The sequence below is a fragment of the Cheilinus undulatus genome, linkage group 6 (genome assembly GCF_018320785.1).
Source record: "Cheilinus undulatus linkage group 6, ASM1832078v1, whole genome shotgun sequence".
Lineage (NCBI taxonomy): Eukaryota > Metazoa > Chordata > Actinopteri > Labriformes > Labridae > Cheilinus > Cheilinus undulatus.
The window spans coordinates 47605868-47629916 of NC_054870.1; the positions used below are offsets into that span (position 1 = coordinate 47605868).

The window sequence follows — 24049 nt, forward strand, 5'->3', positions numbered from 1 at the left end:
TTGGTTTAGAAGTGACAAAAACAGGCAGAAAATGGTTGAAAGAGTATAAAATTGACACAAACGAGTTTAAGAGGCAAAACTGTATTAAAAATGGCATATTTGGTGTTAAAAAATGATGAAAACATGTTAAAATTTGGTAAAAATTGTTTAAAATGGTAACAGTGTAATTTAAAAATTGTCTTAGTTTTTTTAAGGCACCTAGTGACCCCCTCTCAGTGTCTCACGACCCCCAATGGGGTCCCGGCCCCAAGGTTGAGAACCACTGCTCTAAATGAAGCTTAGCATAAGATCAAACTAGAAGATTGTTTCGTTTCCTTTCATCCTTTCATTCATTAGTAATCACTCACTCACCTGTCTCCCTCTTCTCGCACCTGTTCCTGCTCTAGTAATCAGCTGGTATGGGAGTCTACTCAAGCTTTGAACCAATCCCTTTCAGCTACGGCCTCTCTCAATCCAATCATCCTGCAGCTGTCATTTAAAATCGGTTCTCTTTCCTCCACAGTCAGTTGTTTCAGTATGACCGCTGCAACCCTCCTCCACCACAGCCACCTCCATTATATCTCATTGGTGTCACGGTCAAGCTCTTCCATGCATCCTGCATCCATTTCAATGCTACTTCCAATCATCTAATCAGTGTCTGGGTCTAGCTCCTCAGAAGTCTCTTACTCATCTTATCCTACTCCTTCCATGACCACAAGCAGAGTCTAGACACCACAGTGGGGAGTATCCTATCCTGCTGTCCACCTCACTACCCCTTCAATTTCATAAAGAAATTATTATGGAGTTTACAGCTCAGAATAATGGTGCTGGCCATGTAGTGGGGTGGTAGGATAAAGGAGGTCTATAGAGGGCACTGAGAGAAGGAAGGTGCTTCAGCTCACTCTCCAGCCTCCCTGAGGTGTCATGGGACTAATCGGACAAACCTATGAAGGCAGCCTCACACTTGACAACCCAGATGATGTATTGGGTCTTGCTGTTCATCAGTCTAACTAATTAACATGGTTAGTTTGGTGGTTATATGGAAGGGATAGGGAGCATCAATGTTGTCACTGCCTGGAGCTTGCATGTATGGATCCTGGATCTGGAGAAAGTAGAAATGTGGCAGTGAGGTCCATGTGGGAGGTGAGGTTACTTATCAGTATGGCATAATCAATATTAGGAGTTTCTTCACTGAGCACTTCTTTCATTAGGGTGCAAATTTCTTTTATCTATACAACTGTTATTTGTAAAAATCAAGTTGTTCTATCTTAAAAAATGCTTGAGAAAATATTTAAAGATGATAAATGTCACAGAAATTTAATTTCACACTCTAAAAGACTTGACATTGCATCAAGAAAACAAATGGGCTTTATTAAAAACACTGATTAAAAAAGTAATATCAACAATGACATTATAAAACACTGGTAGAAGTGAACAGAGTGTTATCTTCATTAGAGTGTTGAACTGGCTCAGAGGGTTTTTCTAAAATGGAAGAAAAGATAACCCCACCTCTACGGACATGTTGTTATACAGTAGTGGATAAAATAATACTGTGTAAAAGCAGTTTACCATATTCACAGTAACTTATTCAGCCGTTGCTGAATGGTTGATAGTCCCCAGAAATGCCAGGTTACCATGGTAACAGGGCAATAAAGTCTTTGAAAGGGGGATATGTGAGAGGATTTATGTAAAGCCTCTGAACACATCTGAAAAGGTAGATGTTAAACCTGCACAAGAAAGGTAGAAACAACAGTCATTGACCCATCGCTGTCCAGAAAAGATCAGTAAAACTCCTCCTTCACTCCAGGTCGTAGTTGTCATACGACAGCCGCTTCAAATATGTGATACTGTCTGTAATTAAACAGCAAAGAAGAGAAAAGAATATTAGTAATCAAGTAAAATAATCGATTAGGTCACAGAGGAATGAAAGCAGGAAATCTTTTACCCAGCACCCACTGCTCGGACACAATCCTGCTCCCCTCTGGTCTCCTGCCGCTGTACTTCCCAATGCAGATTCCCGCCTGTCGCACAGTTTTGCAGACTTTCCCTCCACAGAGCAGGATCAGCTCCACCAGACTCTGAGTGGGTGGCTGGGAGTGCTGGGACACGAACATAGCCGGCTGGTCCTGGAACAGATCCTGTTGGTGCTCCCCAGCGGACAGGTGCCTCTGGAGACGACAGATCTAGGAGAAAGAAACATTTCATATAATGTGCTCGCCTTGCTACAGAAAAAAACTGGCACATATTTCTGCATATTTGTCAAACTTCAATGTTTCAAATCATCAAAAAAAATTTGATATTAGACAAAGATAACCAGAGTAAATACAAAATGCAGTTTTAAAATGACATCAATTATTAAAAGAAAAAAGCCATCCAAGTCTATCTAGCCCTATGTGAAAAAGTAACTGCCCCCTAGACCTAATTGGTTGTGCCAACCTTGGCAGCAACAACTGCAGGCAAGTCTTTCACATCAATGTGGAGAAATTTTGGGCCACTTGTCTTTGCAGAATTATATAAATTTAGCCACATCGGAGGATTTTCACACATGAATGGCCTGTTTAATGCCACAGCATCTTGAGCACACACAAGTCCAGACTTTGAATAGGCTACTCCAAAACCATCACTTTATGTTTTTTAAGCCATTCAGAGGTGGACTTGCTGGTGTGTTTCAGATCGTTGTCCTGCTGCATAACCCAAGTGTGCTTGAGCTTGAGGTCACAACCTGATGGCCGGACATTCCCCTTCAAGATTTTCTATTAGAGAACAGAATTCATAGTTTCATCAATTACGGCAAATCGTCCAGGCCCTGAAGCAGCAAAGCAGCCCCAGAAAATCCCACTACCACCGTGTTTCACTGTTGGTCTGATGTTTTTTTTAATGAAATGCTGCGTTAGTTTAATGCCAGATGCTATGGGATGCACACCTTTTAAAAAGTTCAACTTTTGTCTGGTCAGTCCACAGAATATTTTTCCAAAAGTCTTGGGAATTGTCAGGATGTTTTTGTTGCCAAATGTGAGACAAGCCTTTGTGTTCTTTATGGTCAGCAGTTTTCACCTCATTATTCTCCCATGGATGCCATTTTTGCCCAGTCTCTTTCTCATTGTTGAATCAGGAACACTGACCTTAACTGAGTCAGGTGAGGCCTGCAGGTCTCTAAATGTTGTTCTGGGTTTTTGTTTTGTGACCTCCTGGATGAGTTGTCAGTGCTCTTTGAATAATTTTGGTTTGCTGGCCACTCCCGGAAAGGTTCACCACAGTTCAAAGTTTTCTCCATTGGTGGATAACGGTGCCCAACATGGTTTGCTGGAGCCCCAAAGCCTTAGAAATGGTGTTGTAACCCTTTTCAGACTGATAGATGTCAGTGACTTTTGTTTCTTGAATTTCTTTAGATGGCACCATGAGGTGGTGCTTTTTAAAGATTTTTTTTAGGTTTTTATTCCCTTATCAATAGAGGACAACAGACAGAATCAGAAACAGAGACAAGAGAGCTGGAGAGAGACATATGGGAAAGTGCCACAGGCTGGATTTAAACCCGGGTTGACCGCATACATGGGGCATGCCTAGAACCACTAGGCAACCTGCTCCCTGATGTGGTACTTTTTGAAATTTTTTTTAGCCCACTTCAATTTGTCAGACAGGTTCTAATTAAGTGATTTCTTGATTCAACAGGTCTGGCAGTAATCAGGCCTGGATGTGGCTAATGAACTGAACTCAGCTTTCCAAAAAATGTGTTAAATCATAGGGACAGGTGGGTTTGGATGGCGTTTTATAATTCAAAACTGAATTTTGTATTGACTCGGGTTATCTTTGTATAATAGTAACATTGGTTTGATGATCTGAAACTTTGAAGTGTAACAAATTTGCAAAAAATATGAAATCAGGAAAGGGGCAGATGCTTTCTCACAGCACTGCATATTCATCTAGACCAGTGGTCTTTAAACTTTTTCACCCAAGACACACCTAAGGTTAAGTCAAAATCTCAAGGCACACCATATTCATATCAATACAAAATAGACTTTTTAAATGATATAACAGTCAAGGTGGCCGGTAAGGGGGGATAAAGGGGAGAGGTTTCTGGGTCCAGACAACTGGGGGTGGCAAAAGTGGGTAAAAGTTGGCAAAAATTGATGAAATGTGATGAAAAAAACCACAGCAAAACTGGGCAAAAAATAACAAGAAAAAATAAAAAATGGGTAACAATTGGCATAGGGTGCCAGGAAATGTGTTAAAAGTGGCAAAAACATGTTGAAAGTGTCAAAAAGGTGGCAAAACTGGGTTACAAGTGGCCAAATTGGGTTAAATGTAGTAAATAGATGGTAAAATTGGTAAAGAGTGATGAAAAAAATGGGCAAAATTGGCCAAAAAAGTGGCCAAACAATGGCAAAGTGAGTGAAAATAGGCAAGAAGGTAGCAAAATAGATTGCAAGTGGCAGAAAAGTGGCAAAAAAGTGTTAATGTTGCTAAAAAGGGGTTAAAAGTGATGGAAAATATTGGCAAAAATTGTCCAAATAATAGCAAAAGTAGGCAAAACCTGCTAAAAGGTAGCAAAAATTGTGAGCAAAAATGTAGCTAGAAGTTCCAAAAAAGGGTAAAAAAGTATAAAAAAATACAAAAATGGTTTAAGTTGTCAAAATAAATGGCAAATTGTCAACTAAATAGACTTACTATAGACTGATGAATTTAAAAAGGTAAAACTACAATTTTTAATCAGTTTAGTCTCTTTTTACTCTTTCAGTTCTGACCAACATCTTCTCCTTGCCTTTTCTGTCTTTTATCCTGTTGTCAGCTCCTTCTTGAACTTCTGTTTATATTTGTTCATGCCACAAAAACCACAAGTAAAAGTCATGAACTACTGATGTGGTGAGTCAAACTGTGGAGAAAACTTAAATATAATGAAGCAGAGACTTGTGTTTAATAGCAAGTTCATGACAGTTATAAAGGCAGCCCAGTCTCCTTTTGTTTTTCTACAGCCTACATTGTTTGTTTATAGAGTTTGTCCCTCTGACTCGATGTGAATCTGAGCTGTTTTTGTTCCATCTCAGGCTGTTTAGTGAAGCTCTGAGTACTCACTGAAGTCTACTCTGTGTCCAGCAGGGGTCAGCTGTTAAACTGAAGGGAATAATCTGCTCCATTCTCAGCTCAATGCCAGGAAACACACTTTAAACCACTCAGTCTTTTGTCAATGTTCACACAAGTTTCTCTTCACATGAAGTAATCAGGGACTGGTCAGAGGGTTCAGAGAAGAAGTTAAGTTCACATTAACCCACTTTGTGCTCTTCAGAGAATGATTGAAGGCTGTATGTTCGCTCTTTTATGGGAGAAAAGAGGCTTAGAAAAGGAGCAAGAAAAAACTGCAGAAACAGAAACACAGGAAACATTAGAGAGAGCTGAACATACTGACACAAAGATGGTAGATTTACTCTCTTTCTTTGTACTAAGTATACATTATTGTGGCGATAAAAACAATGCTGTAGAAAATGATAATAAATATCACATATATGTTACTGTTTCATACATTAGGGATGCTTTATTTAATAATTCTTGGATAATCTCTGGGGAAAATGTACTATCATTCAGAGCTAAGGGGTTGAAAACATAAGGTTAAAAACCTCAAATAATTGTTGTAAACGACAGGAAGTACTAAATTATTGACTTTTCATATTTTAGGACAAATTTCATTTCAGCGATGCAGCTCCAATACAGACAGATTTAACAACAAATTTCATCTACATTTTTGAGCAGTGTTTGGACAATAAGAGAATATCAAAAAATGCATAGTAACTTCATTTAACCAGTTATAAGCAGAGGTTTTAGGCATGTAAGGTGCTAAGGATTCCAAGGTCAAGCTCATCGGCATCTCTTTTGTTTGTAATAAAACTCAACAGCGTTTTTTGTTTGGAATATGCCAAGTGACTGCCATGGTTTTCAGGCAAGGACATCCAGAACACGGGGGGGTTGTGTCAGTCCTCCTTCCCACCTGCTGGTGTGCTGAGGCGGATGACTCTCCATATCTACACCTAAAGCTATGTTTAGACCAAACAGTATTTTTTGGTCCCCAACGATTTTACAGTGAAAGTCAATGGCAAGATGCAAGTTTGTGGCGGGCGACATGACAGACCTGTCATGCAACCATTCGTGGCCATCTGGTCGTGCAATGGATGCAAATTGGCGGCACTACTTCAGCCTAAATTTTTGGCCCAAACATGCCTAAAAGTTCTGCACAGTACTGTATACATTGTGCCAAACAACAACACACTGACACAGGAAATCATGACAAAGAATAAAATCATCATAGTTCACAGGTGTTTGTTTGGAAAGCAAAAAAACAATCTCAAATGTTTGGAGAGATAAAAAGCACTCAGTGTGGGCTGACATTGAGCCTTAATGTTTACAAGCTTGACACTTTTTAAATTCTAATAATATACACCTCAATCAAAGAATTTAGTTTCTAAATATAGCTGGAGGGTTGGTGCATTCTGACAAATTGCTTGCACTTGCTTGTCTTGGTACCTTGAGTAAGTTTTAAAATGCATCATTAAATGCCATCTGAAGGTTTTGTTTTTTTAATTTTAGCTTTACTGTAAAAATACCAAAGGTGAGCATTTTAATCTGAGTAAAGCAGGCTCTCTTTTCACATCATCTATGCACATTCAAAACCCACAGTGCATGCCAAAATATTGGCCGGTGCATACAGTGAGGATGGGCAATACGACATAAGAATAAAATCTCAGATATTTTCACACCAAACCAAATTTATGACTCTAATAAGTTTTCTTTTCTGTTTAACAAACGACAAATGAAAAAAACAACAATTCAAAAAAAAGTGTTGCTTTTATTTGATCAATATGATTTAACCAAAGTAAACTGAATTTTTGAGGTTAAAGTGCACGCTCTAAACTTGTCTCAAAGAGTGCACCATGGATTCAGCAGGCAGGAGAGATTTACATGAACATTCAGGGTCAATATTATCTCTGAATGTTTTCAGTTGCATGTGACCTCTGCTTCTGAATCAGTGTCATTAAATAAAATGCCCAGGTTCAGCCTTGGTTTACCTATGAAATGGGCCTAACAGCTGTTTTCAGCCATCAAAAAGGGCAGATGTGGGGAGCAGGTGGCCTAGAGGTTAAAGGCGCTCCCCGTGTACACGGGCGGCCCGGGTTCGAATCCGGCCTGAGGCCCTTTACCGCATGTCTCTCCCCCACTCTTGACCCTGTTTCTGACTCTATCCACTGTCCTCCTCTATCTAATAAAGGCAGAAAAATGCCCAAAAATAAATCTTAAAAAAAAAAAAAGTTTTTTACCCATACTATTAAAGTACATTTAAAAGTGAGGTCGTCCAATCCTTCATCCGTTTTCTGAATACTAGTCTACTAGTATATGTTTTTTTTTTTTTTTTAAAGAGAACACTGATTTGACATAACCAGTGTGTAAATAAAGGGGGCATCACTTTAGTTTCAAGGGTCACCAAAAAGAACATAAAATCAAAGTTTTTTAGGTGCTACTGCAGCGAGGTTAACAAGAAAATCTTGTTTTTAAATGGTCAGATTCTTTATTGTCACCAAGATCTGTTTTATTTATAAAATTGATTTATTTCCCAGCTCTATAATATATTTAATTCCACTGGTACTGTACATAATAATCACTTGGGCCTATTTTATCATTGGTTTTAAACAGCTTAAACAGTTGTATAAAATTAATTCCATATCTCGTGCACAGCTGTTTTCAAAGTACATTTGTGACCCACATTTCTGCCTGCATCTCAAGGACTTCCATTACATGAAATTAAATTCAATAACACCATAATATTCAGCTGGAGTCTGCCTGTTTGTTGCATCCATCAATTTCATAGAGCTGAATATTTTAAAGCTCTAGAGGACGGGTCATAGAGATGCCAATGGCAACGAGCCTGTTTGATAAACACTCTTGAAATTAGAAGTTGCATTTTGTAGCCCCAGCAGCAATTTATTTATACAACACATGGGAATTCCTACAGCAGTTCTCTGACAGCCCAATCAATATCTCTGCAGCTGCTTCTGTACAGTAAAATTTTATGAGCAGGAGCTTGACAAACAGACAGCTTGTGTAGCTCTATGACAACTAGAACTACTGCCTGGTGGTTATAATCCTCTAAAAGGTACAGGTCACTGAAACTTCACAATATACAAGGATTCAGTGCCTCCCCAATCAAGTCAATTCACCCTCAAGTTGAAGCTTAAGTTTGTGCCAAATCTGACAAAATCCTTCTATAGATTCTTAAAATATCGTGTCCACAAAAAATTTGGAGGTCACTGTGACCTTTAACCTTGCAAAGCAGATGGATTTGCCAGATTCCATGTCTGCCATCTGGCAAAAACTGAGGAGAACGAGGCGGTAGCTACGGGCGAGGTTTTATTGTACTGGAAGCTGACAGCAATGGCCGCCAATAGTATAGCAATTAGCTTGGATGTGGCTAGTATAGTGGCAGTTTGATCAGAACTGGACCACATTTCTGTATGAAATAAAGACAAAGAAACAAGTTCAGTCATGTAATGTGCATATTCTGACATCACCAGGCAGCCTCCATCACCATTGGCTGTGCGTTTTCTCCCATGGCTTCTACTACGTCTCTTCCTCTGCGGTGTCTGTCATTCCTGATCTCCGTCACTATTCACAGTGGTTTGAACCCCCCCCCCCCCCAAGTCTCCATGTGCCCCCCACCATCAGGGGGCATTTACCGATTACTCCCTCCCAGATGGGGTGAAAGCATGGTGAGTAAAGCATTGGCTTCGCAACGTGTGGACTGTCACGGCAGAAGCATTGCCTGCTAGTGCCAACAGACGCACTGACAGTCTCACCCATGGTCTCACTGGATGACTGAAAGTCATGGCAGAGGGTGAATATTCCTCTATTCCTCCCAGCATTGTGAGTATTCTCACTACAATTCCTTGTCTTTCTCTCTGTTACGCTCCGACTTGTCTACTCAACCGGGTGTGCGTCTTTAAACTCTATAAAGTCCAAAACTTTGAATAGAAACACACCCAAAAAAGCTGCTGGGATTGAAGTTACTCATATCCACCAGCTCCTGGTGTAAAGTGGTAACAGCATAGACCTCCGCCATCAGCCCTATCTCCCAATAGTAAAGAATCCTTTTAAAAAATTCCTGGATCCAGACAGTGATCGGACCACTCCCAAAATCTAATCAGTTCTTCCTTATGCCATTTCTGACATTTTCTGAAAATTTCATGAAAATCCATCCATAGGTTTCTGAGTTATGTTGTAGTGCAAAGTTTAAAGACAACCCCCTCAAAGGGTTTTTAAGATGTGAAATTCACAAACAAGCAGTGCTAATTTCATCGACTAAAACTATGACTAAAAATGTTCGTTGACAGCCTTTTTTTCCATGACAAAAACTAGACTAAAACTGACAAAAACTAAGTTTAGTTTTAGTCAAGATGACTAAAACTAGACTAAAAGGTAATTTAGTTTTCGTTGGACATTCAAAGTCAGTGATATTTCTCCACTGTGGGTAAATTTGTCAAAAAATTAAAAAAAAACAAAAAAAACAATACAGCTGGAGCCATTCTGCCTCTCAGCTGTAGAAAGCAGGGACCCCAGGTTTGGCAGAGTGCAGAAAACACACTACCATGATTTGGTACCAGATTTAGGCAAGAAAATAAATGCTTGGACTAAAAGTAAAGACTAAAATTTGAGGGCTTTTTATGGACTAAAACTAGACTAAAATGTTTTTGAGTTTTTGTCAACTAAAACTGGACTAAAACTAAAAAGCTTAGGAATGACGAAAATGTGACTAAAACTTAAAGACATTTTATCTAAATACCAAGCCTAAAATTAAAAATAGCTTTTAAAATTAACACTGCAAACAAGCAATGAACCTGAGACCCAATGACCTCAAATAAATCACAAGTTCATCCTTGAGTCAGAGTGAACATCTGTTCAAATTTTGAAGACAATCCTATCTTGAGAGATCTTGGGACTCGCTGATACCTCAGTCCTCCAGCACTGGCTAATGCTGGCGTGGAAGCAAATGAATACCAGGCAAGACTGATCTAAGCCTAACAGGTCTGCAGGATGAAATACAAAGTGTGCATGAAAAACTATACACATGATACTTTTTGCTCATATCTTGGGAAAAACCTTTCATGTGTGGAGTGGTCCTCTACCTCTAGTACATTCACTGACCATGAGAAATTAACTGCTGCTTAAATCTCCTGTTTGAGTGATTCAGTGTGAACACCTGAAAGAGTCAGAGTTTCGGAATGATGACAAGTCCTTCCTCTTTGGTAATGCGCCTTAAATATGTTGCATTTCCCACATACAGTAGCTCTTACATCAGCACACTTCCTGCTATTCTGTTTCGGCATTTCTGTCTGACTGCAGAGGATAGTTTGGAGGCTTTCCTGTCAAATAAATGACACACAGTGCTGTGGAAACTCAAATGCAGCCATGTGGGGGTAAAATGAAAAATCATTGCACTGCATGAAGCTCATAATTAACACAGTTGTTTTTGTAGACTGCAACAGATTGCCAAATAGTGTTAAAATTTGGTTTTACTGCAAGAGGGAGTAAGGTAATCTTGCACTGACATTTTAAACTTTGGTACAATGAAGGCAAAAATCTCACATCTTCAGCACCATGGCAACAAACTTATGAGTCCCAGCCATCCAATATTAGTTATTGTTTTAATAAGCAAACATAACAGCAAACGCCAGCATGCTGTCCAAATTGCAAAAATTCACTGCCACCATTTTAGTTCTGTGTTACCTCCTCTGCCCTCTGTTTGTAAAACACATCAATGTAACCATAAATGAACTAAAAACTGCAGCATCCTCTGATCTGTAGAAGCAGTAGCTTTGGGCTGAGATATAACTGAAGGTTTATCTATTTTTTAAAGCTTTTGTATATTTCACTGTGCTTCTCTCAGATGATGTGGCTCTGTTGGCTTCTTCAGACAGGGACCTCCAGCAGACACTGCAGCTGAGTGTTAAGCTGTTGAGATGAGGGTCAGCACCTCCAGCAGAGATCATGGATCTCTGCTGAAAAGTGAAGGGGTTCAAATATCTTTGGATTTTATTTAAAAGTGAAGGTAAAATGGAGCGTGAGAATAAAAAACAGATCAGATCAGATCATTGTGTTGGACTGTCATGGATCAATCTTCCATGCCTCACCTACAGTCATGAGTTTAGGCTAGAGAAACTCAAAACATTTTGATCACAAATCCAAGAGGCTGAATTGAAACTCCTCTGGAGGGTGGCTGGGCTCAGCCTTGATCCTGGTTTGAACTTCTATGGTGAGTCAATGACACAACTATAACTGACACCGTTGTGAGCACAACATAGTACCTATGCCCTGATATGCTACTGCAGTGGTTCTCAACCTTTTCAGCCCGCAACACCCAAAATAAAGGTGCCAGTGATCGAGGACCCCCTCTGTTGAACACAGCCACGCACATTCAACAATAAATCAAATCAAAGCCACAAATATCTTTTCTTTTTATTAATTTGTGCCCTGGTATATAGCCTTCTTAAAAATGTAAATCCCTTTTCTTTAAAAACAGAATTAAAATGGATTAAAAATGCTAAAATTGATTAAAAATGGCCAAAATTGGTAGAAAGGATTTTTTTTTTGAGTTTTAAAAGCAGCAGAAATGGAATGGGTTAAAATAGGCGAAAATATTAAATAAAAGGGACAAAAAAAAAAAAAAAGGAAAAGTGGCATAAATTGGTTAAAGTGGCAACAACTGGCATATAAAGTGGTAAAGGGATTAAAAAGGGCCAGAAATTGGTTTATAGTGGCAAAAATTGGTAGAAATCTTGGTGAAACGGGAATTTGAATGTGGGAAAATGGTTTAAACTATCAAAAATGGTATAACAAACGGTGAAATGTGATTAAAATGGGAATAAAAGTGGCAACAGTGGGTCAAGAGAGGCAGTAATAGGTGGAAAGAAGCAAGAATATATAAAAAAGTGGAAGAAACAGGCAGAAAAAATGGTGGAAAGCGTTAAAAGTGACAAAAATATCTTAAAATGGAAGAAATGGGCAGGAGAGGTGGTGAAATGAGATTAAGAAGTAAAAGAAATGGGATATAAGGGGCAAAAATGTGTGAGAAGTAGGGCTTTATTGAATAGGGATTATAGTTTTTATGTCACTCGTTTTAATTAAGAAAAACTTACATCAAACACGAAATTGACAATTTTGTAAATCATTTTATAAAAAATATCAGTTAAATGTTTGCAAAATCTGCATAAAACCTCTGCTGCTGCAAAATGAATAAACTAAACTGGTATTTTGACATATTTCAAGTTAAAAAAATATTGCAAGGTCTGCGATTTGTAAATTGCAACATGCCATATCACGATTTAATCTCATTTGTGATTAATTGCCCAGCCCTAGTGAGAAGTGTAAAAATATGGTGGGAAAAAGTGATTAAAACTTGTTAAAATGTGGCAAAATTGGTGTTAAGTGGCAGAAATGGGTAAAAATAGGCAACGTGGGCACAAATAATGTAAAATGGATGAAGAGTGTCAAATAATATTTGTAAAATTGGAAGGGAAAAGTTGTTAAAAAGTAGCCTAAATAAATACTTTCAACACTGGAACCCAGTAATAGTTTGACAAACTTTCCAGCTCCATAACATGCAAACTGTCGTTCAGGACGCTAGCATCAGTGCTACTGTCAAAACACATGCACTGATACCATCAATAAATCACAGCTGGGCTCATTCTCTGAGTTTGTCCGGGGCCAACTCTGCGTGCAGACTTACTTTATACAGCTTTTTTTTGATTACTTTGATTTCAGCATAAATATCACTAAATGACAATGTTTTTATTTTACATTTAACTAATCTTATGCATATATTTCTTAAAAATGGTTAAATTATGCAATTTAAAATCATTTAAAAAATATTCATTGTTTTTTTAGGCATCTGGCAACCCACTCTCAATGACTCATGTTGCTACTGGACCCAAGCAATCATTGAAGATTATTATTATTATTATTATTTTTCTGTTGTGTTCACATCTGTTCTTTTCCTCTCGTCTGAAGTCACAGAACTCTTTTGTTCTGCTCTGATTGTAGATGTTTCTTTTTCCCTGAGTTTATGCTTTTGCTGTCTGTTAAAACACTTTGCAAACATTTGTTTTTAAAGGTGCTATATAAATAAAGTTATTACTATTATTTTCATTATTATCATTATTAGTATTATAATTTTAATAATTATTATATGAGTTTAAAACACACCAATACAGTAGCAAAAATGTTGAAAACCCCAAGAGAGAGTTTATCAGTATGAGAGTCTGTGATGGAGGCACATTCCTACAGAAAGGACTAAACATCCTCCTATGTCAATGCCCTTCCTGCACAATGCACCTGCATGCTGCTCCCCACTTTGACATGAGAGCCCTCAGTCAGACTGGGGCTGTAGATTTAAGGGAAAAGACCCAAAACATGACTTCCGTGCCTAGCAGGACGGTCATTTTAACACGGTTGTTTACAGATGTTATATCCGGGAAAAGCCTAATTTTCTAGTAAACATGACCTTGACTTGATCGTTCCTGGAACTATGTGTATTAAGCTGCACAAAACAAGTCATCACACAAAAGAATTAAAGGCATGCTGTTTACAAAGGATGTCTCAAACAAATCTTGACTAAAGAACTGAAAAATACGCATCACCTTTATTGTCTTTAAAGATTTGTTCATATTTCCCTGTTTTTTCTCTTTAGACATCAAAGAAGTGCTCACAAAGATTAACTGAAAATTTAACTCTGTCAGCGTGGGATCCCTTTTAGTCGTGCTATTTCAAGCTTGTGCAGACATGAATCTCCAACACAGGAAACAAAAAACACCCACAATCCGTGTCCACGTATTCAAAAGTGAACAAAATCAAACAAGGTAGCCTACAATTACAAAGCTGAATTTTGTTGTCAGAGAAAACAAAGAGACAAAATAACTTTCCCATGACTTTTCTGATCTGTAAGGGCTAGAAAAAAAAGCTTGATTATTCTTGTGAGTCAGACAGAGATCTGCCAACTCTGAGATTGCATAAATCTACCCAGAAGCAGATGCCATGTCTGCTTTGTGGTCAGAGGTCGATAAGTGGCAACTTAAGTCTGTTATTTTAAACTTTGCAGACCCTGGCCTCTGAGGAAAGATTTGGGGATTTTGAACTTTTTATAACATTATTAATGTTGAAAAAAAGAAGTAAAATTGTCCTAAGAAAGGAGGGGAAAATGCCGTTTAAATAAAGGCCTCTTCCTTTGAATCTCCCATTCAGAGATGCTTTGTCACTGACCGGGAAACATTCTTGAATGAATGGGATGGACGCTGCTACTATCACAGAGTGTGCTGAAGGTGGACAGCTGCATCCTGAGGAGCTTTTTCAACCCGCGCTGACAAAAAACACGTGGGATGTGGAGGATGTAGTGGAACGTGTGTAGTTTGTGTATCTGCTGGTCTGAGTGTGTACTGAAAGGAATCTCCACTTCACTGCTCTTCACAGTGACTGGCCACAGCAAGGGGGAGGGGGGGGGGAGTGGTTTTTAACTCACAGTTAGCTAATCAGAGGGGGCCATGGGCTGCTCAAACAAGTGGTTTGGGGCTTGATGAAAAGCGAGCACATGCAGTCTGGCACTGGTAAACTGAGGGAATGACACACCAGCTCTAATTCCTGATGGCTTTTTCTCCTCCTACCACTGAGAGGGAATAAAAGGAATCTCAAGAGGACTTTTTACACTTGGATGCTGCTGGGAAAACACGCCCTGCATCTGAGGAAAAAGGCCAGAAAGTTAGAGCAGTGCTAACTCCATTTAAAGAAGATGCTGAAAGTGGACTTGTTAGTTTTAAGTTTTTGCCTTGGTTTGGGGACAGGATACAGCACTGCTGGAAAGAGACAGTACCAGATCCAGAATGGGCCATGCAGCTACACCTTTCTGCTGCCAGAGCAGGACAACTGCCAAACACAGAGCAGCTACAACCATCCAGTTCAGAAGGATGGACCGGCGGACGACGACGAGTCGGCTCAGAGGCTGGAACAGCTGGAGATGACCATGGAGAACAACACACAGTGGCTGCTAAAGGTGAGCTCGAGTCACAAAGACGCAACTATGACTATGAATGATCGTCTCTACTACAGTGAGGTGAAAGTCTGACTGAGGATTTGTGGAGGTGTTAAAATGCTCTACACAGGTGTCAAGAGAGATTTTCACACTTAATTCTAAATTCTTTTGAAGCAAAGTGGAAGAGGCCTTAAATTAAACCAAACACCTAGCTTAAAAGATTATGACAACTTGAATGCAATTCTGACTTTTGCATAGCGTGTGAATGTTTTATAATTAGGTTTGTAGAAAATATGAACATTTAATCATCAAGAATGACATCTGACATGCTTTAACTCTCATGAGAATTCAGGGAAAGTCGCCTATTGTGCCTCCAATAATGGACAGATTGCTACTCTCTTTTTTTTCCATGTGATGCTAACATGCATGAGGAAAAGCTGATTTTATCCGTTCTCATTGTAATTACTTATTATTGCTATGTCTACACATTCATGTGCAGTATTGTTTGTGTTTTCTTCATTGGTGTGTGCTACTCCGTGTGTGGACTGTAGCTGTTTGCTCCTATTGTTCTTATTTATTGCTGTGGTGGCAGCTAAATGTGTGCAGCACTTGGAGTCCAGGACAAATTTCCCCAAGGGTACAATAAGGTGTTAAAGAAATGAGCTGTTCCTCTCATTGTTAAGGATGCACAAAATTGTATTTTTGCCGATACCCAATGTGTGGATAATTCCAAATAAATTTAAATTGATACAGCTATCGATAATGATATATAATTTAAAGTTAACCTAAAACCCAAGTCCTTAAAACACACCTTGAAGACAAGGTCACACTGACCAAAGATTCTCCGTCATTCTTTGAAGATTTTTAAGGCTGTCTGTGATTTTGATGGACTGAGGATGAACACATGCCAGAACACTCACAGTGATAGAAGCACTAACTCTTTGTGTTTTGCATTCATGGCCTAACCAAGGAGATTATTATAAATCTTGAAAATGATTCCTCTCCTAGCCTGTGGGCTCTATCACTGACTTTGCCACCGCGGTCTCGCTGAGTAGCTTTAGTTTTCTGCATCAGTCACATAGTTGGCATGCCTCAAACTTTTTGCAGAGTTTAAGCGGTGGCCACGTTGTGCAAACTGTAAACCTGGTCCCATAAAGGGTGGACTTAGTTTTAGATTGAAGAAATAGTTTGCTTAGATGACTCATTTTGCATGCATCTGAGTGCAGTGTTAATTCTGGCAGCTATTTTTAATTTTGGTTTTAGTTTTAGTCTTTAAATGAAATGCATTTTAGTTTGTCACTTTTTAGTCATTTCCACGCTTTTTAGTTTTAGTCTAGTTTTAGTCCATAAAAAGCCCTCACATTTTAGTCTTTACTGTTAGTCCAAACATTTACTTTCTTGCCTAAATTTGGTACCAAATCATGGTAGTGTGTTCTACACACCCTGTCAAATCTGGGGTCCCTGCTTTCTACAGCTGAGAGGCAGAATAGATACAGATGCATTGCATATTGACAGATTTACCCACAGTGGAGAAACATCACAGATTTTGAATGTCCAACAAAAACTAAATTACATTTTAGTCTAGTTTTAGTCATTTTGACAAAAACTAAACTTAGTTTTTGTCAGTTTTAGTCATCACATATCTATTTTTGTTAGTTTTAGTCTAGTCTTTGTCATGGAAAAAAAGGCTGTAGCCGAATAGTTTTAGTCATAGTTTTAGTCGACGAAATTAACACTGTCTGAGTGCAACTGCTGCTAAGAATCCTCAGCACAGAGTCTAAGCCACGTTGCTCTGGTAAATAATACTCTCTTTATAATCAATTTACCTTATTACAAAAAGAGTGACTACATCCTGCAGAGTAAAAATGATGATGAGAGCAGGTGAGTGTAATATTTATGACATCAGATCTCAAACTTTCGAGAGATCTGACTTAATAAATGATGCTCAGCCTAAATAAAGTTTGTCACAATTCATTTTCATTATTAGAAACACAGGAGTTCGGGGAGCAGATGGCCTAGTGGTTTAAGGCGCTCCCCACGTACACGGGCAGCCTGGGTTCGAATCCGGCCTGAGGCCCTTTACCGCATGTCTCTCCCCTACACTCTTGACCCTGTTTCCGACTCTATCCACTGTCCTCCTCTATCTAATAAAGGCAGAAAAATGCCCAAAATAAATCTTAAAAAAAGAAACACAGGAGTTAAATACGTCAGCAGCTGTCGGCTGCTCCACATGTTTGAAGATGCTGCTTTCTGGCGCCATATGCAAAATGCTTGTAACTCACTGAAAAATGAAATGATTTTCAAGCCGTTTGTTTGTCACAAATGTCAGACATGCATTTTTGACCCAGGATACCTGATTCAATGCAATTTCATACAGAAATTCATCCTCTAATATACAGTTCCAGTGATTCCCTGGTGGATTTGCCCATCTATTTTTCTATGAGCCTCCCTCACTTGTATTGTAGAGGAGCTGAGGACCCCCACAAATAAAAGGTGATACATGAATGTCAAATCTTTATAATATAGCCCCACACAAAGGTTTTCTTATCAGGAGAGCTTTGCATGAACTGCTCAAAGGTTTTTTATCATGATTTTAGTGAGTACAACTAAATCTAATATTGGCAACCTCCTGTAATCAGGAAGGGTCTGTAAGTCTGTTTCTATGGGGGAACTGGAACCAATGCCCTATAGAACAGACAGCAACGATTGTGTTAAAAAAAAGCCATTATACTCAGCAAATATAACTGTATGGAAGCACTTGCATTTAATTGAGAAAATACCTGTACAATTCACGTTCTCAGTTAACAAGATTATAATCTCAGAACCACAAATAAAGATGAAACATGGAGAAAGATATGTCCTGTCTTAAGTTTATTAGCAAAGTATATTGATCTGATCCTGGAAAAAAACCTTTTCTTTTTCTTTCTGTTGTTTTTAATGTTAAACACGTCTGCACCATGGGTGAGATCAACCGCTGAGTTAATGACTTCCCGAATGGATAACATAGTTTAAAATAATCCAGTGACAGAGTAAATTTCTAACACTAAGAAGAAGTTTTAAGCTAAAGTAACCCTGGTTAGCGTAAAGAAGAGCCCATTTTTTAAACACCCAAAAAGAGTCAATAATGTGGCCTAACCAGTGTTAAGGTACCAACTCTCCTAAAAGAGTCAAAGCAACACTTTGTGGTGTGGACCCGAGACGCTGTAAAATGTCTGTATTACTTTTGACAGTGTTAATTTCAGTATGCAGGGTTTGTTATGAACACCATTGATCAGTTAGATTTAGTCTTAAATCATGCCCCCAAGCATTTTCAGTTTTAACAGGCAGATAATCCTCATAAGTTTGTCATTAATGTTGGATAACAGTTAGAGCTGGGCAGTTAATCGAAAATAATCAAAACCGACATTTAGAGCCTATAACCGACATAAACCTGCTGTGTCAATAATTTCATTTTTTTCCTTTGTAATTCTCTCTCTACTAATGAACCACCCCTTGAAAAAAAAACTGGCTGTGTCATCACATGATAGCTAGCCAGGTGTTGCGAGGCATGTAGCCTACTGTAAATCTAAGAGAAGAAGCACTAGTCATGCGCTCATCCCCATCCAGTCCTCTTAAACTCAAACACGGAGCTGACTGTGCAATATGAGCAGCAAAGTTTTCTTCTCCTTGTTATACAATAGTACAAAAATAATTTCTTTTGTGAACAAGAAAAACAAGTTGTTTATTTTCTACTTTTCTTGGAAAATTAGATTTTACAAAATTTTTTCAGAACAAACAGAATAGGAAGTTGAGAGTGGAATTCATTAATCATAATCCAGGTCAAGGGTTCAATTAATCATGATTTTGATTTTTGCCATAATTGCCCAGCCCTAGTAACAGTGATTTCTGCTGAGCCTGTGATATCAATTTTGAAATCATATTTTAACTGGTTGCCAATACTGATGTTACAGCTGCATGACTTCTTTCAGTGTGAGACTCTCAGACATCTCCTCTCATGTTTGAACACAGAAACAGATCAGAGTTGATTCACCGGGTCACTTCTTTGCCTGATAAAAACTCTTCTCTAAACAGCAGTTAGATGTCCTTGCTGCTCAAAAATCGATGTTTTTAAATGCAATAGCATTAGAGATGTATTTCTCTCCATGTGAAACGTGTGTCTATTGATTGCATAAGACAAAGACTCCTCGCAGATGCCCACGCAGGGGATGCATGCTTCCCTTTCAGTTGGTTGAGCCATTACTGCTGTGAGTGAATGAAAGGAATTGCCTCTTTCTCTCTCCTCTATCTCCCTCCTTTCTTCCCCTTCAAAGTGTTATTACCAATCACAACTTTACAAGAAGAGCCAGGCAAGGCAGGAACATCTCACAGCTTGATCATTCCATTCCCGCTTCACAACATAAAACACGCTCTGATCTGCTCCAACAGGGCACACCGCTTTGAAGCTCTTTATGATCTAGTCGTCACTACTCAGTAACTCGCATGCTTACATAGAGACGGCGGTTAAAGTGCAGCTTAAGACATGACAGCCTGTTAGCAGCACATGTGAAGACTTCAGAGTCCAAGAAAACATGTTACATATTTATAACACTAAAGACAAAAGATTTTACCTGCATCAGCATGCTTTACTGAATGGGAAAATACTCAAGTACCTGTTTCTGTTGGCAGACTTCACTGCATCGATTTGGGCGGACAACATGCGGGAGGAAATCATAGCTCTGGTGTGATGGTTAAATTTTCATTTCAGGAAAATTCTTTGCAAAAACAAATGTGATAAACTCCTGTAAGGATTAAAGCAGAACTAAAGTGTCGCTTCAAGACCCTTCACAATACTTAAGAGATTTACATATTCTCACCTCAGGCTGTCAAAACTTTCATTACTTCATTATTTTTTAGGCATAACAATACAATCTCTATTACTTCAGTGATTGATTGTATCATATCGTAGCTTTTAAAGGTTTTAAAAAGACAAAAACTACTTCATAAGACAAGTGTATAAGCGGGGAACAAATCCATCACAAATCAAAAGCAAACTCTTGCAAAACAACACCCAACAGACCTGCTTTGGTAATGCTGCAACAGTGTGTTGCCAGCTTGTAATTTTCCAAAATTAAAAACATTTAATCTCTTTTATTACCTCCTTGTTTATTCAAGTCTCACTGAGATCAAAATTGTATTTGTAGCTGGCTTCCCAGAGTTCCTTAGGCGCAGACAAACATCAAACAAAAGCAGTCACACAGCAGGCATCTGTCAAATATACTCAATTCATGAAGAGAGGAAAGGTAAAACACTTGGAGGATGTGAGAAAAATTAAAATTCTATATGTGTAAATCCTGCAGACTCCTACTTCTACTGCTGCTAATCAAGAAATTTTCTAATATTGGATGCCCATAAGTTTTAATTTTGCTATTATGGCCTGGAAACTGATCATTATTGTTTGATTTTTGCTTGCATCTTATCAAAGTTTAAAATTCTGGTATTGGCAGGCCTATTTCCCCTATTAAATATTACATCTTACTACTACTATGCATCACCAAAGCAGAAGAGCATTTTTAAGATCTATTGGGGAACATAAAATGACAATTAACTCATTCAAACAGTGTGACAGGACTGACGTGTGCTGTAACTTTTTTGATATAACTGATAAAACAAAAGTGACACAATAGTCCTGTAAGCATGAAATAAAAGAATGGAAATGAGAACAGAAATGAGTTTAGTCCTGCTGCCAAATGTGCGATTCTAACTTATTTGAAAGAGATGGACTAGGGCTGATCAAATTAAAAAAATCAACTTTCTATGAGAAGATGCATCAGAAAATTTCTTCAGTTTGCTATGGTCTCACCTCTCCCTATATGTTATATAAAAGGACAAGAGGAGATGGAGGAAAATGACAAACTGTACTGGTGTACTTTATGATGAATGTAAATGACTTCAAAAACAAAGGTTGTAAAGCTCTTTTACAAGAGTTTCCAGTTGGATTTCACATCCAGCAGCCAGCGTTTATGATCTGCCAAACTAAACTCTAGAACAGTGGTTCTCAACCTGGGAATGGGGAGCTCCCCTGGGGGTCACGAGACCGGGAGAGGGTTGCAGGGATATTTCAAAATGATTTCAAATTGTATATCTTACCCATTTTAGATAAAAAAAATATACATGAAATTAGTTAAAAGTAATATAAAAACATAATAATGTGGTGAGGTTTATTCTAAAATCGAAGTAATGTTAAAAAAAAAAACTTAAGTCTTCACATGATTAGTCTTGGCATTGCTGCGTTCAACTATGCCTCAAGCACCTTCAGATACAGTGGAGGTCCCCGGTCTCACATTTACATTTAAACACCCTGCACAAAGGCATGATGGGAAAGCTCTGCCCCCATATTTGAAATGGCAGTTGTGTGCTTGGATCAGTTCACTCTACAGAGTTGGACTAAGACTGGTGAATCAACACTGTCAGAAAACTCCAACACTGAGGACATTTACTCAGAATGGAGTCAAAATTACACTTTGGGGGAGCAGGTGGCCTAGTGGTTAAACCTCTATCTAATAAAGACACAAAAATGCCCCAAATAATTCTTAAAAAAAAATAAAAAATTACACTTTGAGTGGTCTCAACAGAGAAATGTTTAACACTGAGAATTCAACACTGGTTTTTGATGTGAGAGATGGTGAGATGGTGCACCCACATGCATCTGGCCACCACCAGTGTGGGTTTGCTCGTAGAAGATAATGGGGGCGATTGTTTGGACAGGCATTGGACAGCTGCAGAGTATTAATTGTCATTGTGCAAGACTTGAAAATATAGGTTTAAGAGAAAGGCTTGGAATGAGGTGTGGGTTACTTATTTTACTACTTTGTGTAGCCCCGCCTGCTTGACCCACTGCCATTGTCTTATGACCTCCACTCTACTGTCTTCTTCTCCAGTTATTGTGACATCCTCTCACAGAGCTAATGATATTTGACTTTATAATTGAAAACTAATGGAAACTTGATTCAATTTAAATACTATGCCTGTTTTCAATTTTGGCATCAAATGCCGTAAAGTATCTTCTACATTTCACAGAGACTCAGTTATTGCAATCACTGGAAGTCAAAAGACAACCTAAAGTATGAGCCCCGTGTTTTTATGGAATATAAGGTGAATAAGGTTTCATCATCAGCATGAGAAATAAAATCATCTGTGTGTTTTTCTTTCAAATTTAAATTAAAATAGCCTGACCACTGAGCTGAGATCAGAACTCTCATAGGGCTGGTTAATGGGGGGCTACAGTCTGGCTTCCAGGGTATAAAACAGGTTATCAACCAGGCACAGCTTGAGAAGGGGGTTTATTTTGGGAGATTAAGGAGATTAAATAATTTCACTGAAAAATAACTCTCCATCTGAGTCCTCACTATAACCAGAGAAATTATACTTTTTCTGCATGGTATTTTGATAATAGTACAGTACAGACTTCCATCAGGTGTGATTCACTTTGGTGTGATGCCAAAAAAAGAGAAAAAGGATTTGCCGTCTCGTTCTCGTGTGAATGAGGAACACAGTCATACCTTACTGACGCCTTTGAGGCACACGGAGTAAACAACTGATTAGATCATTGACTGTCAATGGGAAATCCTGCCAGCAATCCAAATGAAAAACTTCCACCTCGCACACATCCCCGTGTGTATCCAAGAACGTAAACACACAGAGAGTCATGAAAGGAAGACAAACAAAATCAGCACTGATTGCAGCCGCAACATAAAAATAAAAATAAAATTGGCTCGTCTTGAGGTTGCATTACTGACTGATTAGTAAATAACAAAAGTGACGAACAGCCCTTGCTGGTGTCCGGTTGTACACAGATGTCACACCGTCATAAAGGATGTAACTCCTCACTCAACACATCCATCCTGTTTACGAGTCGTGTGACCTGATTGCCGCTCAGGAACACCGTGCAGGAAATAACTTAATGATTGGTCTCGGTCTAAATATGGCCGTACTGTAAGGTAGATAAGAACCAATTTCTTAAAGATCAAACGCTGACCTTTTCCCACCCGGAGAACACCTACTGTGTGATCTGAGTTGGTGTATTTTTCCATGCTTACATCAGGAGCAAGATTACATCAGGTGTGTAAATGTTTTTTATACATACATATATATATATATATATATATATATATATATATATATATATATATGTGTGTGTGTGTGTGTGTGTATATATATATATATATATATATATATATATATATATATATATATATATATATAAAGAATAAATGAATTTTTTTTTCAAAATGTCTTATGATTCAAAGATATTATTAAATCTGCTATATTATAAATTTTGAACCTAAAGACAATCACATGTCTCCCAAGTAAGACACTGGGGAAAGAAGCATATTAAAAAGCATTTTGAAAAGTTATTGAGAAGAGTGGTAGATAATTAAACATATCATTGAGTGCATTTTTCTTAATCCTAGTAAAAAAAAAAAAAAAAAAAAAAAAAAAAAAAAAAAAAATAAAATTACACTAATCAAATGCCAAATTCAACTATAAAGTCTGATAAACAACCAAAAACAAGGACTAGGGCCTCTATCACTTGGGATAAGATTTAATGTCCCAAATAAAATGTTATGTCTTAACAAGTTAATTAGTCATTAAAAGCATTTTTCAGGCATTTTTGCTACACTGTCTTGAATTAAGCTATAACACTTTCCTTTAAAAAAAAAAAAGATTTATGTTTGGCCTTTTCATGCCTTTATTTGATAGAGGAAGGACAGTGGATAGACTCAGAAACAGGGACGAGTAGGGGGAGGCATGTGGTGAAGGGCCTCAGGCTGGATTCGAACCTGAGCCGCCTGCATACGTGGGTAGTGCCTCAAACCACTCGACCATCTTCGTGTCTGCTATAGCACTTTCTATTGCTTTTATTTTTAGTTATTTATGATGCAGAGCAGGCAGTGTGATGCAATGCTTAATGATATGGTAAGATGCAATATAATACAATTAACGGATACACAATATTGTCCCAACAGTGGGATTTGTAGA

At 38.3% G+C, this 24049-nt stretch overlaps 2 protein-coding genes across 4 annotated transcripts in view; one reads left to right on the forward strand and one right to left on the reverse strand.

The window, feature by feature from the left end:
• Window positions 1-1329: 1329 nt before the first annotated feature.
• The window catches only part of mcph1 (microcephalin 1), a 71185-nt gene continuing 48465 nt past the window's right edge, over window positions 1330-24049 (reverse strand). For 2 of the 3 annotated variants that reach the window (XM_041790077.1, XM_041790078.1), the window contains exons 14-15: window positions 1925-2162; window positions 1330-1830 (exon numbers count right to left, since the gene is read on the reverse strand). In XM_041790077.1, coding sequence (XP_041646011.1) covers window positions 1778-1830; window positions 1925-2162 — 291 coding nt within the window. In that variant the 3' untranslated portion in view covers window positions 1330-1777. Of the gene's footprint in view, window positions 1831-1924; window positions 2163-24049 lie in introns of those variants that run through there. The other variant, XR_005992041.1, reaches the window with a different exon arrangement.
• angpt2a (angiopoietin 2a) overlaps window positions 14576-24049 on the forward strand; it is a 31975-nt gene continuing 22501 nt past the window's right edge. The window contains exon 1 of the mRNA XM_041790079.1: window positions 14576-15052. Within this exon, the coding sequence (XP_041646013.1) occupies window positions 14792-15052 (261 nt within the window). The 5' untranslated portion in view covers window positions 14576-14791. The remainder of the gene's footprint in view (window positions 15053-24049) is intronic.